At 59.8% G+C, this 15,615-nt stretch overlaps 2 protein-coding genes across 2 annotated transcripts; both read right to left on the bottom strand.

Moving 5' to 3' along the window:
• Positions 1-1,970: 1,970 nt before the first annotated feature.
• On the bottom strand, positions 1,971-2,983 carry RNF224 (ring finger protein 224). The gene has a single exon (XM_056352945.1). The coding sequence runs from the start codon at positions 2,958-2,960 to the stop codon at positions 2,319-2,321; it is 642 nt and encodes a 213-aa protein (XP_056208920.1). The 5' UTR covers positions 2,961-2,983; the 3' UTR covers positions 1,971-2,318.
• Positions 2,984-7,425: 4,442 nt separating this feature from the next.
• On the bottom strand, positions 7,426-9,829 carry CYSRT1 (cysteine rich tail 1). The gene is made up of 2 exons (XM_056353100.1): positions 9,733-9,829; positions 7,426-9,150 (listed from the first exon to the last, which is right to left on the bottom strand). The coding sequence occupies exon 2, from the start codon at positions 9,138-9,140 to the stop codon at positions 8,718-8,720; it is 423 nt and encodes a 140-aa protein (XP_056209075.1). The 5' UTR covers positions 9,141-9,150; positions 9,733-9,829; the 3' UTR covers positions 7,426-8,717.
• Positions 9,830-15,615: the final 5,786 nt, after the last annotated feature.

Below are 15,615 nucleotides of genomic sequence, written 5' to 3'. Positions count from 1 at the left end.
CAGTGTCCTGCCTGCCAGGGACACCAGCCAAGCGCAGGGCTGGTGCTGGTTGTGCCTGGCTCCGCTCCTGTTTTGCATACATTGGCTGCACACTGCTGCGGTTGAGGGCTGGTGACCGTTTCAGGTCCAGTAGCCCAGCAGTGCTACCACTGTCCCTTCACACACGCTGCCAGTGCTTGGCAGACCATGGGTCCCTGTCACTGCCCCCTTCTCTGGAATAGGGGGACCCAGCACCCTGCCCCCAGCCAGGCTGCAACCCCCTGTGCCCCATTCCCCCGTTGCAATGCCTCCTCCTGCAGTTTTGGGTTCCACAGGGAACAGCAGAGCCTGGCCCCAGGGCCAGCACCAGGAGAGGCTGCTCCAGGCATCCGCTCTGCAAGAACAGCTCAGGTGGCCTGTGCTGAGCGATGGAGGAGTCCCCCAAGGCACAGGGCTCAACACCAGCCCTGCCTTGGCCAAGGGGTGTAAATCAGGCTGCCCAGCCAGCATACCAAGACCATTCCGACAATGAAGTGATGGAGGGGCAGATAAACTCCTTCAGAGACCGGCCACTGGCTGGGAGCAGCAGGGACATGCACAGAGGCACACTGCCAGGGCCGGGCTTCAGAGCTTGGTTCTGGTGCTGACGGGATGCAGTGGAGCCAGGGTGGGAGCACAGAGGCAAGGACCTGGGGCTAGGGACAGGGAGCCAGGGGTCTTTGTCACCCTCCACGATGGAAAGCTGAGACCCAAGGTGCTGGGCTGAGCACGGAGTCCTGCTGGCACCTTTGTATGGAGTCGTGCCCTGGGTAGGGATGGGCCCTTCCCCCCACCCACCGTTGAGTATTTGGGGACAAATGAAGACAGAGGAAAAGCGACGTTCCTGGTGCTTCTGCTTCCATAGCTGGAGCTCCCTGGATTGGGCTCTGCTGGGAACATCTCAGCACTGACTCTTTTATGGCAGGTGACACCAAGTGGCAGAATTGTGCATGGGCAGTGTGCGTGGTGTGGGTGTTGTGTACAGCGTGGGTGCTGTGCACGGGGTGAGTGCTGTGCACAGGGTGGGTGCTGGACTCCTTTGGCTCCAGCACTGGCACCCAGTGCAGGGGACAGCCAAGCACCAAGACTATCCAGGGGGCACAAGATCACTGATGACCCCAGGGAGGCACAGGCTGGGGTCCCTGCTGAGCCCTGAGGGGCAGCCAGTGGTGCCGGATGCTGGGATATTGCAAGAGCTCATAAACCACATGGAAAAGAGATGCAGAAATTGGGCTTTGAGGAAGGACTGCAAGAGCTGCCCAGGCAAGGCCAAGCCCTGCCCAAGAACTGTACCAGTATCACCCTGGTGCACCCCAGACCTCCCCATCTGGCCTCTGTTAAACCCACACCCAGCTGTTGGGGATCTCATCCTTGCACCCCATGTGGGGGGTCAGGCAGCAAAAGCCGTCCTGGCAGCAAAGGCATGACCTGCAATAACAGCGGAGGAGCTTGTGTACAGGCTGTGCATGGGTGTGCAGGCAAGGAGGTGAGGAGAAGGTCCAGCAGGAAAAAAACAAACCTGGCACAAGTCACAGAGCACAGAGGTGAGCAGGAGCTTCCATGGACTCAGCTCTTCTCTCATACTGGAGTAAAGTAGTTGGTGGACAGGTAAATCCAAAGAGCTGAAGCAATGTGTTGTGGCATCCTAACAAATCTGTCAACCTCAATTTCAACTGTCCAGCTACCCCGACACCAAAATTTCTCATGTAAAGGCCAACAGAACAAACACTTAAAGTAATCCAGCAGGACAGGTGACTTCTCCCCAACCCACCCCCACTGTAGGCAGGGTTTGGCTTGGGTTAACCCAAGGCTTACCAGCAAATATGACCATGACCTGCAGCCCAGCAAGGCCAACAGAGTGTTGTTTAATAGGCATGAAGCTTTCAGATGATCCCCAGAGCATTTCTGCATTGTTGCGGTGTGCCAGGTCCCTGTGGCTGCTGCCTGGGGGATGCTTGGTGGAAGTGTCCCTGCTGTGGATCCACACTCATGGAGAAGTAGGGCATGAGCTAGCCCTGGGCCAAGGACCAGGGAACATCCTTGATGGCTGGACCAAATTTCTGAGTTGTCAGAGGGGCAGGTGGGCATAATGAGGGGGCAGGGGCATCTTCATCCCCGCTGTTGCACTCCAGATCCCAGCAGGATGGACAACAAGCCCTGAGCAAGCTGAAGTCCTTTCCAGGCTGCCAACACAGCCACAGCACCACTGTCCACACATAGGTCTGAGGCATGGTGCAGGGTCCCCAGAAATGGTCCCAGACTGCACCCCAGAAGCTCTGCCAGCAGCCCCATCCTTGTGCTCAGCTCTCAAAGGCTGCCATCATCCCACAGCACAGGCACGGCCGGCAGCAGCCATGCTGGGGGAACAGCGCCGGAGGCACCGTGTCTTGGCACAGCCCCACTGGCTGCTGAGTAACCACCTTCTCTTTGCATGAGCCCTTGGTGGCTGAGTCAGGCTGGGACCTGCTGGCCACCCGGGGATGCTCCTTGTCAGCCTTGACAGCAAGGAAGGTGGCCAGGTCAAGGTCGAGTGTGGCAACACCGCCACGCGGCATGGGTGTATTTTGGCGGCACTGTGGGCAAGGGATCCAGCGCTGCTCGTTGGCAACAGTGTCGAGGCGTTTCAGGCAGTCTTGGCAGAAGGTATGGCCGCAGTAGAGCCGGCGCGGCAGCCGGCCACACAGGTCGTAGGAGGAGTAACAGATGATGCACTCAAACCGCTGGCTGCCCCGGCTCGGCGTGCATGAGTGTGCCTTGACACATGGCCCTGTGTCCTCTGCCCGGGGGCTGCCACCAGCCTGGGACATGCTGGGGAGGGGAGGGTGAAAGGAGACATCAGCCCCGTGGCTGGAGAGGGTGTCCAGGTGTGGGATGCCACCTCCGAGAGCATCCGATGTGAGAGAGATGGAGACCAGTCCCATGTGATGGCTTTCCAGGGGCATCAGGCTGCCCAGCACCCCTGCCCGCTGCCTGCCTGCCCCGTGGCCAGCCCTGCCTGGAAGAGCAGGACCCTGCCACTGCAGTGGGTCCTCCCTGCATCCATGGGGAATGCGTTTTCTCTGGTGCCACGCTGAATCCCTCCTGGGAGCTCCGCCAGCCCATTGGGAATAAGGGTCTGGGTTAGTGGGGAACACGGGGTGGGCAGGAGTATGTTGGCTGGGTGGGCTGGGCAGCAGCCACAGCCCTGCCCCTCACCAGCTCTGGGCTCTGCCAGGCCACCGTGGCATGGCTGTCAGCAGCACGGGATGGGCATGCAGGCTCATGGGGAGAAGCTGAGGGGTCCAGCCCCATCTCAAGTGGGGACTGGTATCCACAAGCATATTTGCAAACCCCTCCCAGAGGCCACCAAGACCCCGCTCCCTCTCTATGGGTGACCTCAGGCATTTTGGTGTACATGGGTGGCCCTCTGCTCCCCTCCTCCCAGTTCCCCCATCCCTACCTGTTCCGAGATCTCCCCCAGGGCCTCAGAGGAGGTGGCAGAATGGCTGTGCTGTCCCAGGGAGCTGCAGCTGTCCCGTGGGGAGCATTGGGGGCCCAAGTCACCAGCAGCTCCCCAGCCGGGTCCCAGCAGCTGCTGGTGGCAGTGGTAGTGGGAATGGGCTCACCTTTCAGGGACAGGCACGCTATCGGATCTGCTGCCAGGAAGCCAAGCCTGGGAGATTGGGTTACAAGCACCCGGATAACAAAGACCTCTGAAATCTAAGCCCCAGGAGCAGTCATTAATGGTCCATCTCTGCTTTATTAGCAGAAGAAATCATCCCTATGAAGCCAAGGAACTCTGGACTTCACCGTGGCGGAGAGGGCTTGGACATTGGCTGTACCTGGGCAGCAGTGGTGGAGTCTTCCACATCCTCAGCCACACCCCCTAGCCAAGAACATCTGGGCAGATGTTGGCCAGCGGTGACACCTTATCGCACTCCAGCCCACACATCCCTGGGTGGTCCAGGCTGTGGGGACGGCTGCAACGCGAGCAGGAGGGCTCAGCAAGGCTCAAGGCGGTGGTAGGGTTGGGGCTGGCACAGGGACAACAAGGCTCCAGCCTGGTCCAAGCTGTCAGTGCCCATGTGTGGGGTGGAGGTCCTCATCTGCTGCCTGGGGGTGACCGCTGCCACAGACACAGCCTTGACCTGCCCCTGCTCTTCCAGCTGGAGCTGCAGGCTGTCACGGTAGGGGCCAAGTTACCCCGGGCTCTGCTCAGGTATAATCATGCTCATCACCAGACTGGGGAGAACCCAGCACCCCTCGGTGATACCTGTAAGGTTCTTGACAATGCATGACCCTGGGGAGGTGACAACACCAGAGTGGTGGCAGACTCAGTCCCTGCAGCTGCCAGCCCCTTGCACAGCCCGTGGTCCAGCACCAGTGCCGCAGGCTCTGCACAGAGGGTGATCCCAGCAGGGGCAGATTTAAAACAGGGAGTGCAGTAGGGGGACATATCCTGAACCCAAAGTTCCTGGAGGAGAAAAACACATCCTGGAGCCAGGGCAGGACTGCCAGGACACTCAGCAGCATTTCTGCGTGGGAGCAGGAGAGGGCAGCAGCTCCTGCTCCAGGCAGGAGCAGGCAGCAATGCAGGCAGGGAGAAAGGCAGCTCTGGCCTGTGCTGGCTGCTTACTAAACATTTCAGCAGCCCTCAGGCCACGTTTCCAGCACTCTTCTGGAGCAAGAATTGAGGGTTTTGGAAACCAGGGGACTCCCAGGGCCACCAAGCTCCACAGAAACACTCTACCCCTTGATGCTGGTGCTTGGGAGCAAGGCAGCAAAGCCAGCCGCACAGCTCCTGCCGGGGCACGGTGGCCATATCCTGACACAGGATCCTGATACGCCCTCTGCCACAGGTTTTTCCAGGCAGTGTACATGGGGTGACTGTGCCCATGGGCCCTCAGGTGAGGGGATGGCACCCCATGGCAGGGCTTTGCTCTCCCCTTGCCAGGCTGGCAGCAGGCAAGGGATGGCAGGGTGGCCAGCTTGGGATGGGGCTGTGCTGGGGACCTCGGTTTTGGCCAAACACACTGACCAAGGTGTAGGCAAGGGTCATGTGCCCTGGGTAGATGAGGAACCAGCTGTGTGGGATTCCCGCTGTGCCCTGGCATCTCAGGGTACCACCCTGCATGCCTGCGGGGTGGGTGGCAGCACCCTGGATGACAGCAGCCAGGGCAGAGCTGGTGCCTGGATGGGCACAGCGTGTTCCCTCCAGGGCTGTGTGCCCAGGGATATGCAGGCAACTGGATGCCTGGAGATGTCCAGGCATGCCCCAAAGCTGGCAAGAAGCCATTCTCCCACCCAAAGCATGGTGGTGGTCTGGCACACCTGCCACACAGGGAGGTATGGAGCAGGCAGACATCAGTCCCTTTGGGCCATAGGAAGCTCTGCCCAAAAAGACTATATGGGTGAGAGGGATGAGCTTGGCTCCGTGCACAACGGGGGTACCACTGGCACTGCCCAGGGGCAGTCACTCTGCCTCAGCTGCCTCTCCTTGCAGAAATGTGCAAACACACACGCATGCACCTTCTTCCTACCTCACTCCACTCCCTGCCCATCCCCTGCCCATCAGCCCTCATGTTGCCCTCCCACATGCCAGCACAGCTGCGTCCTGTTGATGCCTTGTGCCCAGCTGCCCTTGGCCACTTCTGCCTATTGCAATCAAGCCCCTGGTGTGGGGCTGTGCACTCCGGTGCACCCGCCCTGCAACCCACAGGCAGGTCTTGGGGGGGGAGCCCTTGGTGACATGGGCTGTGCATCCGCCAAGCCGTGCAGGGTGACAGCAAGGGGCACGCTGCCCGAAACCAGCTTTTAGCCCCAGCTGGGCTCCATGACCCCTGCTGAAACACTTGAATCCAGCCCCACAGGAAAGGTGTATCTGCAATCACCAGCAAGTGGCATGGGCAAGAAATGTCTTTTCCTGTTCCGAGGAGTCATCTCTGAGAGCTGCAGGGACCTTCGGCACAGCAGGGCAGGGAGCGGCACCTTCAGGGGCGTGCAAAGGTCTGATCTAGACGAGCCAGGGCCATGCATCACCACCCACACTCCACATGCAGGAGGTGGCAATCACCCACCACAACCCTCCACACCCTGAGCACCTTTCAAAGGTGAAACACACCCAGGGAGCACCCACGGGACCCTGCACACAGCTGCTTGTGTCACCAAGAACCCTGTCAAGGTCTGGAGCAGCATCTTGTGCCCTCCCCTGCTCACACCCCCGGCTTTCCTGCTGCCTCCAGCTTAATCATTGCCTGGGTGTCTGGCAGGCAGCGCTCTGCCCAGCCTCTACCGCCTTGTTTGCTGTTGCCCCAAGGTTAGGCAGGGCAAAGAGCAGCGGTGACACACGGCACTGCCAGCAGATGCTGCACCCTGCCAATGCCCTGCCCAGGCCAGACCAGCACATCCCTTGCCCCTCACCCCCCGTGAGCTCCCCTGCCAGCCCCACAGCTCTGCCGAAGGCACCACACACCCCTCAGGAACAGTCTTCCCTCTCCAAACAGTGTTCGTCCCCACAGAGCACGTCAGACCCCCCGGGGCACTGGGTTTCTGCCAAGCCAACATGGTGATGCCACGTCCCTGCCCAGCCGTGCGGTGGGTGGGCTCTGTGTCAGGGCAGGGCTGGCGTCGCAGCCATGAAAGCAAACAAGGGGTGGATCTGCCCGTCCCCATGCCAGCACTGCCTGCAGTCCAGGCAAGGCAAACAACAGTGCTCCTTGTGCAGGGCAGGCAGCATGGTGCTGTGTCCCTGCCAACCTCCTGCAAGCGGCACACACCCCCGGCCACACATCGGCATGGGACCTGGGCCAGGCGGAGGAGCTGGGGTAGGGGGGGGTGGTAAACTGGCAGGGCTCTGCCCTGCACCTCTGCCAAACCACTGCCACCCCAGCCAAGAGGCACCCAGCTGCGGTGGGATTTCAAGGGCCGTGGGCTTCCAGGCAGTGGTGGGCTTCCAGAAATGGTGGGCTCCCAGGGGTGGTGGGCTTCAAGTGCTGGACTCCCCAGTGCTTGTGGGCTCCCAGTGGGTCACAGCCAGCTGGGGCAGTGCCACAGAGCCCACCCAGCTGGCCCAGCCAGGAACCTACCCCTTTCCCAGCCCCCCTGCACACCACCCAAAGCTGGACTCTCTTTTTCCAAAAGACAGGACAGTCATCCTGCTTGGCAGGGTCAGGCTGAGCATCGGCCAGCATTCCCAGGCAGGCAGGAGCAGGCTGTACTGGGAACGCCTGTGCGAGGGGAGCGTTGGGCCCAAGCTGGCAGCAGGCAGCAGTGAGCTGAAGAGCTCAACGTGCCACGGCTGCTGCCTCAAGTCAGCAGTGCAACAGTTAAGCCTGGTTTTGAGGGGAGACAGAGGGCTGTGTGCCTCCTGCACTGCCCTTACACAAACCACAGGGATAAGCAAGAAGTAACATGGGAATCCGGGAAAGCCCACGATGGAGGGAAGAGGCATACCTTGGCAGGGGAGCAGAAGGCTTTAATTTTATTTGCAGCACCTTGAAGTCATCTGCTAACACAGGCACTCTTTCCAGGCCCCTGCCCTGCAGACCAGGCAGTTCCTGCAGTAGCTGCGGTGCTTACGCAGCCAGCACGGCTGCCCGTGGGACGCCAACACAACGGCAGGCTTGTTCCAGCTCGGCGACGCCAGCCCCAGCCAAAAACCTAGCCTGGAGCCACCCCAGCACGCTGTGAAGAGGCCAGCAGGCTCCTCACTCACCTTCCTCAATGCCCAGGGGGTTGCAGAAGGCGAATGATGGGGATCTGCATCCCAGACAGGGTGCCCCAGTGCTATCCCACCGCTGGAGCTGGGCCAGCCCTCCACACTGGACCTGGCCCCAGCGCAGTGTGGAGCCCCACGCCAGGATGTGGCTGGGGTGAGGGGCTGTGCCCAGCACCCTGCAAGGTACACACTGGCAGGAGCAACCAGATGGGGCCAGGGGTTTCCTGCCGCTGGGATGTTAACACCCACCCATACCCATGCTGTGCCTTCAGGTGCTGCCCTGGAGTGCTGCCCAGCACTCTGCCAAGCTTTGTCTGTCCTTTCTGTCTCCTTCCCTCTGTCCCATGGGCAGTGTGGCCAGGAGGAGTGGTACCTAGCTGGAGCCTGGCGCAGAGTGCTGCAGCATCCTCATGATGCCGTGCATCGGGGGACCACTCAGTTCTGGGGAGGTGGGTTCCCATCCCAGCTGGGGGCATGTCCCTGGCTCCTCTCCACCGCTCCAAGACAGTGCTGATGATGCCCCCTGCCACACACACAGGGCTGCCATCATCCAAACCTATCCTCTGGCAGACGGGCAATGCCTGGATGTTCCCCAGAGTCAGAGGCTTTCCAGCAAGGGCAGACTGGCAGAGTCAGTGTACAGGATTGCAGGCTCAGAGTGTTGCCCTGTCCCCAGTGTAGGCACTTCTCGGTGGCATCTGCATTGGCACACATCATCCTCAAGGCTCCTGGGCTTCAGCAGGGCAGGGAGGACCTGTCCTTCTCTCCCACACCCCACCCTGCGCTCTCAGGACCTGGCAGGGGCCCATCACTGGTGTATCTGGCTGCAAAGCTCACGGGTGAAAAGCAACAGCAAAGTCCAACCAGTGCCACCTCCCAGCTGCCGGCTCTGCTGGGTGCTGGGGCAGCTCTCTGGGGTGCCCAGGCCAGGCAGCCATGTCCCCACAGGTGGCCCCTGGCCCCATCTCATGGTCAGCATGCCCTGTGGGTGCAGTGAGGGCCCTTAGGAGACAACACAGCAGCACTTTCTGCAGCAGGGGTGGCACTTGCAGCAGCTGCATTCCCCACTGGCCTCCTGCTCCTGGCCCTTGGGTGGCTTGTCCAGAGCAACAGTGTAGAAGGAGTTGGGTGATTCCTTGTTGAGCATCCTCAGGCTGGCATAGGGGTTGTAGGGATGGGACCAGGACTTTTCTGTGGAAATGGTCGGGCTGTTCCAGCTGCCAGTGGAGTCTGCCTGCTCCTCCACGCTGTAGGTGGGCACAGCTGCAGGGTTGGCAATGACAATGGGCTCGTCCTTCAGGTAGTGAGTGATGAAGCTTTGCTGGAACTGGTCCCGCGGGATGTTGACGCTGGCATAGGGGTTTTCCAGACTGACGCCACGATCCATGTCCTTGCGCCTTGTCAGCATGCGCGGCCTGGCTGGCATTGCCCACCTCCTGTGAGACAGACAGCCTTAACCTGTGGTGTGGGGGGTGTCAGTGCTGGAGTCGTCCTCACAGCATGGGGAAGGGACCCCCCGCAGCCCCCACTGGTTTGGAGCAGGGTGCAGAGCTGTGGTCCCCCCTCCCTCCCAGTCCAAAGGCATTGTGCCATGCCATCCATACACTTTGGCCGTGTGTCCCTTACAGCAGAACCAGCAGAAGAGGGTGACACCCTAGAAGGGAGACATGGGGGTAGGCAGGGTGATGGGGGGGCGGGGGGGGGGGGTGGGGGGTGTGTCCTGGGTGGGAGACAGGGTGCAGGTACGGCAGTGGGGTAGGAGCTTCTGGGGAGAGACTGGTCTCAGAGGTGGCAGGCAGGCACTGAGGAAAGGAGGGGGGGGAAAGGGGGTGCAGAGGGAGGACGGAACAGGACAGGGGCAGTAGGGAGAGGGGCAGGGGACGGGCAGGCGTGGGGAAGGGAAATCGGGTCGGGGGGGGCAGGAGAAGAGAGCCAGCAGGGCGCGGGGCGGGGCGGGCAGGCAGAGCGGCAAGGGAAGGGGCAGTGGGAGCGGGCGGGGGGTCGCTGCCGGCACTCACCGACCGCACGGCTCCGGCCGGCTGCGGGGCCGCTCTGCCGCCGGCTGCGCTTCCTCCTGCACCGACCGCCTCGCCCCGCCCCGGCACCGACGGCACCGCACCGCCCCGGCACCCACCGCACCGCCCCGGCATCGGCACCGGACCCACCGCACCGCCCCAGCACCGGCACCCACCGCACTGCCCCGGCACCGGCATCGGCACCCACCGCACCGGCACCCACCTGCACTGGCCGCTGGCGCTGGTCAGGGGGCACAAGGAACTCGCAGCAGTACCAGGCACGGGGGCACTGGGCACAAGGAACTGGGCACCAGTATCAGCCAGGGGAAGCACTGGGCACAAGGAACTGGGCACCAGCACCAGGCAGGGGGGCACTGGCATCAGCACTGTACACGGATGCTGGGCACTGCACCAGCACTGGACAGAGGCACTGGGCACTTGACGGGCAAAGGGCACAGAGCAATGGGAACTGAGCACTGAACAGAGGTACTGGGCACCTGGAAAAGCCACCAGTTCCAGTCACTGGCATCAGCCACTGGGCACTGGCACCAGGTAGTGGATAGCAGCACCAGCACAGGCACTGGTATTGTGCACTGACACCAGTACCACACAGTGCTCCCCAGACACTACACAGCAGCCAGTGGTACCATGTGCTGTCACTACCACCACTAGGATGGGGCACTGACACCAGTGCAGGCACCAGCACCACGTGCCAGGCACCAGGCACTGAGCTCCAGCACTGGCAACATGCACTGGTACTGGGCAGCAGGCAGGGGTTGTGGGGTGGGGGCACCACATACCATGGGCCTGTAGGAAGCAGCAAACACCATGCACTGGGCAGAGGGCACTGAGCACCATGCACCCATCCTGAGCACTGGGCAGTGGACATCAGGCACCTGCACCCCCTGATGGTCCCCAGACCCACCTGCCAGGCTCTGCTTGCCCCCATGAACACCCAGGTCCCTGCAGCCCAGGTGCCCCTCACACCCTGCCTGGCTGTGCCCCACCTCTCCAGCTCTGACACCCCAAAACCAGGTCCCCACACAGCATCCTCATCCCTCCAGCTGATCCGTGAGCTCCCAGGCAGCTAGAGGGACGGGAACCAAGCGTGCTGGACCTCAGGGACATGGTGTGTGCTCACAATCAGGAGGATCCATGGTGGGATGTTGGCTGTGGTGTGGGCCTGTGCCCCCCCACAGAGCCTTTGTGAAGGGAAAAAGCTGCTTCCTTCTGGCTATTGCAACAGAAAACTACTTTTCTCACCTGCACTGAGGAACTGGGGCTGCACAGGCTGGCCAAATCCCACTGGCAGCGGTGCCCACCACTGCCCTGTCTGCCCAGCCTGGTGCCAGGTGAGTAGGGACACTGGGCTGGAGGCTGCACCCTTGGCACCCATGGAGCAAGCAGGAGAGCTCAGGCAGGTAATGGGACCCTACTCGTCCCTGGCAGCACTGTGTGTGATGGGGGACAGATGCTGGTGGGTGCTGAGCTGGCCAGGCTCCCAGTGGTCAGAGTGCCCTGCTACCAGCACCCCACCTGCAAGCCCCAGTCTCCCCTGCCTGTCCTCTGTGGCTGATCCCTCCATCCTGAGGCTTGCAGCTCCCAAAGTTTGCCCTGTAAAGAGAGTGCCCTCCCAGGGGTGGAGGGAAGGGAAGAGGGAGGCCTGGGATTTTTTTTTTTTTTTCTTTTGAGAAACTGAGAGGTCAAACCCTCCTCTGACCAGATCTAGCATCAGGAAAAGGGCCCCATGCAGTTCTGTGCCTCAGTTTCCCCACTGAGGACTGAGAGTAGGGGTGCAGCAGAGCACGTGCTGTGCATAACCAGCACCACAGCACCCAGCTCTTGGGTTTTGAAAGCTGCAAAACATCTGCACAGACACCCCGGGGCCTCTCCTCTCCCACAGCATTGCCCGGAGGAGGGCCACCGGCAGCCTGTCCCTTCTCTGGGCCTCACTGCTGCCACGTTTTCCCATCTTGAGCTGTCTCCCCAGAGAAACACTCATATTTTACTAAGAAAGCATAAAAAAAAAATAAAAGAGGCAACATCCTCCCAGGTGTCCTGCTGTAACCCCAGCCCTGCCTGCCTGTGCACGACGTGTCCCTGCTCGCGCGGGGATGTCGCTGTGGCTCTCTCCAGCAGAGAGTTTCTCCTCCCAGTGCCTCAGGACTTGCTCATCTTGGCTTTTTGCCCCAGATTTCCAAGCTCAGCCCTGTTCATAAACAGCCCTGCTCACAGGGAGCTGCCAGGCTGCGAACCAGGCACAGCTCAGGGCTGGGGGAACCCCAAGACCCAGCCTCCTCCGCGCCTTCCCTCTCTCCCAAAAGAGCTCCAAGGTGAAGATCACTTCACCAGCACCTCTGAGCTTTATGGGGCGTCCCACACGCTGCTGCCCGGGGCTGTGGACCCTGCACAACGTCCCCAAGCAGGGTGTTAGCTTTAATCCAGAGTGCCTCCATCCCAGCCGATGTTCCTCCCCAGCATCTCGCCATGGCAGCTCCCATCTCGCAGGTGCCTCCTGGATGTCATTCCTCACAGGCTGCAGCTCTGGCTCTGCAGCAGCTGAGCTGGTTGCAGTCTCATCTCAGGAAAGCCCTTCAGCCTCCGTTGCTGTTCTCCTTTCCAGCTGTCAATTTCCTGATGACTAATTTGTTCTTGGGCCAACAGTGTTCTTGGGCCAATAGCTCCTTTCCTCCTGGCCACCAGCACAGCTGTGACATACCTGGAATCAGTCCCACACAGCACATGTACAGCACCACTGGCAGGGATTGGGTTAATCCAGGTCCTCTGGCAAGGAAAAGGAACAAGAGCAACTCTCTGTGGACCTTATAAGCTCCCTACCAGGTCAAGGCAGCCACAACGGCACCTGACATTTGGGCTTGCTGCCTAAAGGGAAGTTGTCCCCAAAGGCTGATGAATTCAGGGTCACAGCAGCATCCTCCCCCCCACCCCACCCCCCAAAAAAAAGGCTCACCAGCCTTGTGTCAGCCTCAGGGAGCTTCCACCCTCTTCTCCCACATTGTGGAAAAACTCTTGAGCACCAAGTCTGGGGAGGGCACTGTCACAGCACTACCCAAACTAGCCAGCTGCAACAAGGCTTTTACCATCCCATCCCAGGTCGCTTCCATAAGCAGTTCCCATGCCTGGCCCCAGCACAGCCACCAATGCCCCACAAGGTTTCAAAAGTCCATCTACTGTCAGTGCTGTTTCTCCACCCTCTTCAGACCAGCCCACCCTGCTTCTTGCTTCTGCTGCACCCAGATTCTTCCTTCTCCAGACTCCTTTTCCAGCCAGCCTCTCCTTACCTGCCCCCTGCTTCTCCCAGGGCTCTCCTACATCCAGGGCACTCTCTCTCCTCCCTCTATATCTTCCAGGTCTCTCTTAATCTAGAGCTCCTCTTCCCTACCCCTTAAAGCTATTTAACTCCTTAGCAGGAACCAGCCACAGCTGCACATCATCCACGTCAGCCAACCCACCACCTCTGAAGCCAGCCCACAGCTGCACATTATCAATGTTAATTAACCTGCCTTCGTTCCTCTGTAATTCCTCTACAGGGCACTGCCACCAGGGCTGAGGTCCTGGGTTCTCCTCAGGTTTGTTCATCTGCCCGGGGGTATTTTGACCCAGCTGCAGGTGACACCTGTGGGAGCAGGGTCTCCAGTAGGTGTGGGTGGTCCATGGATGAAGTTATAGCTGAGTATTCTTCCTTCTGACAGATGCTGAGGAGATGAAGGAGGAGGTGGAGGCTCTGGCACATCAGGAGACCAGTGGAACACCCCCTCCCAGCCTGCTGGGGACCTCAGAAGTGACACGGAGAGCCCTTGTCCCAAAAGACCTTTGCAGCAGAGGCCCTATAAACACCCCAAGTGGAGGAAGGACTTTGTGCAGAACTCTCACCTGTGAACACACATGGGACAGTATCCCTACAAGTGTCCCACCCATGCAGACAGCTTTGGTGACACCTCCATCCTCATCAAGCACCAGTGCACTCTCCTGAGTGCCCATACCAGTGCTCTCAGTGTTCCCGTCAGCCTCAGGGCGACCTGCTGCTGTACCAGTGGCACACATGGGTGCTGTTGTTGGACAGGGGATGCATCCAGCCCCAGCCTCTGCAATGTGTGGGGCGGCTGGCATCACTGGGGTCTATCCTCCAGAAACAGAGCACCTAGGAAATGTGGGTTTGTCTGTAATGGGAGCTGGGGAGGGGGACACTCATGAGAGAGAGAAGTTGTCATCACATGTGGCCAGCAAATGCACTTGGGGAGGTTGAGATGCTGGGACCGGCTGCCCTGGCTGCCTTGGTTATGCCTCAGGAACTGATGCAGAGCATCACTGAGTCAGGCAGACCTGCATCCATGCGCCTCTGAGCCCCCCAGGCACTGAGGATCCTCCTGTTGTCCCCTCAGACGGTCAGGATGGACAGCCCTGGCACCAGGCTGCACCCTGAGCAGGAGGTGCCTCAGGGCTCGCCAGTCCCTGCTGGTGGGGGACAATAGGCACCAGGCCCCCTCCCCAGGAGTCCTGCAGTCCCTGAAGATGGGGGTCCTTCAAATTCAGCATTATTCCCCAGAAGGGAGATTCAGGGAGTGAAAGCCTAACTCTGCCCTTTTCAGCATTGAAAAGCATCATTCCCTGCTTCTTGTTCCCCCATCCTACCAGAGCCTCGGAGGAAAATCTGGGCACAGCAGAGTCGTTCAGTGTCTGTCCGGTGCAGGGGATCGCGCAGATCTGTGTCAGCGCAGCCCCAGCTGAGGAGAGTTACCAATCCAGGAGCTGCAGCCCCTAATCTGGAGCCTGAAGTTTGGGTATTTCATTTCTTGGCAAGACATGACTCCAAACTGAGCACCAAGAGCCATGTCTGGGAGTCTCGCACAGCTCTTTGGAGGGTTTATAGATGACAGAGAATCCTCAGATGGAAAAGCTGTTGCACCGGAGCCCAGGCTGCTGTTTTGGAGTCATCCCATGTGGGTCTTGCTGAGCTGGAAGCCGGCACTTCAGAGCTGTGCATCCCTTGAGTAAGTGGAGGAGCTGAACTAGTGCATGGCTATTTGTTGCTTAAAACCAGTCTAATTTCCTGCAATTGTTTGCAGGGCAGGAAAAAAATCCAGCAGAAAAAAAAAAAAAAATGGAATCTCAGTGCCCACCCAGGCAATGTCCTGTGCTAGAAGAGATGATGGAGAGGGAGGTCATCATGAGATGTTACAGTGCTTCCAGAGAAATGTGCTCTGGCTCTGTGCAGTCCAGGAGAGCACCTCTGTGATTTGAGGAGGAGCCTGAGAAAACCAGGAGAAACAGGAGAAAAAGCCAACCTTCACTTTCCATTTTGTTTGTTTGTTTTTTTTTTAACCAACATGAGCTTGCTTGCAGCCTGTACCACCTCCCAGCAGCCCAAACATGAAGGGACAGACCCGTGAAGGGGGCCAGGACCTGGGCTCCCAGCATGGGCAGCTGATGGCAAGTCTGGAGCCCAGTGGGTGCTGCAGGGACAGCCAGGAGGAAAGTGCTGGGCTCAGCAATTCCTGCAATAGCCATCCAGAAAAGATCTTGAGTCTGCAGCAGTACCACGGCAGGGTACCCACAGCCTGTGTGACTGAACACAAGCTTTTAGGATTTTTTGCAGGATACCAGCTAACTACAGCGATCTCATGGAATGCTTCAACTCCCTGGTGCTTCACACACAGCAAAAGGGGCATTTCTTGAACAAATCAGAAAGCCACGGGCACATCCCACTACTGGGCATCCTTCCCCTGGGGACAGGCACACGTGTGGCACCAGGGCCGGTGGAGTTGCCCCAGCCCCAGCTGCTCCCAGGGGCTCTCCCAGTCACCAGGACACACAAACTCATGGACAGGTTGTGTCTGATGAGTATTTCCCTTCTGCTCGTGGGGA

The sequence above is a fragment of the Falco biarmicus genome, chromosome 9 (assembly GCF_023638135.1).
Source record: "Falco biarmicus isolate bFalBia1 chromosome 9, bFalBia1.pri, whole genome shotgun sequence".
In the NCBI taxonomy this organism is placed as follows: domain Eukaryota; kingdom Metazoa; phylum Chordata; class Aves; order Falconiformes; family Falconidae; genus Falco; species Falco biarmicus.
Note: the sequence above shows the minus strand (reverse complement) of the source record. Positions and strands in the feature narration are given on the sequence as shown.

Excerpts from the sequence above, each read along its gene's own strand:
- RNF224 (XM_056352945.1), bottom strand. The coding sequence starts at position 2,960 with ATGCCCCTGGAAAGCCATCACATGGGACTGGTCTCCATCTCTCTCACA.
- CYSRT1 (XM_056353100.1), bottom strand. The coding sequence starts at position 9,140 with ATGCCAGCCAGGCCGCGCATGCTGACAAGGCGCAAGGACATGGATCGT.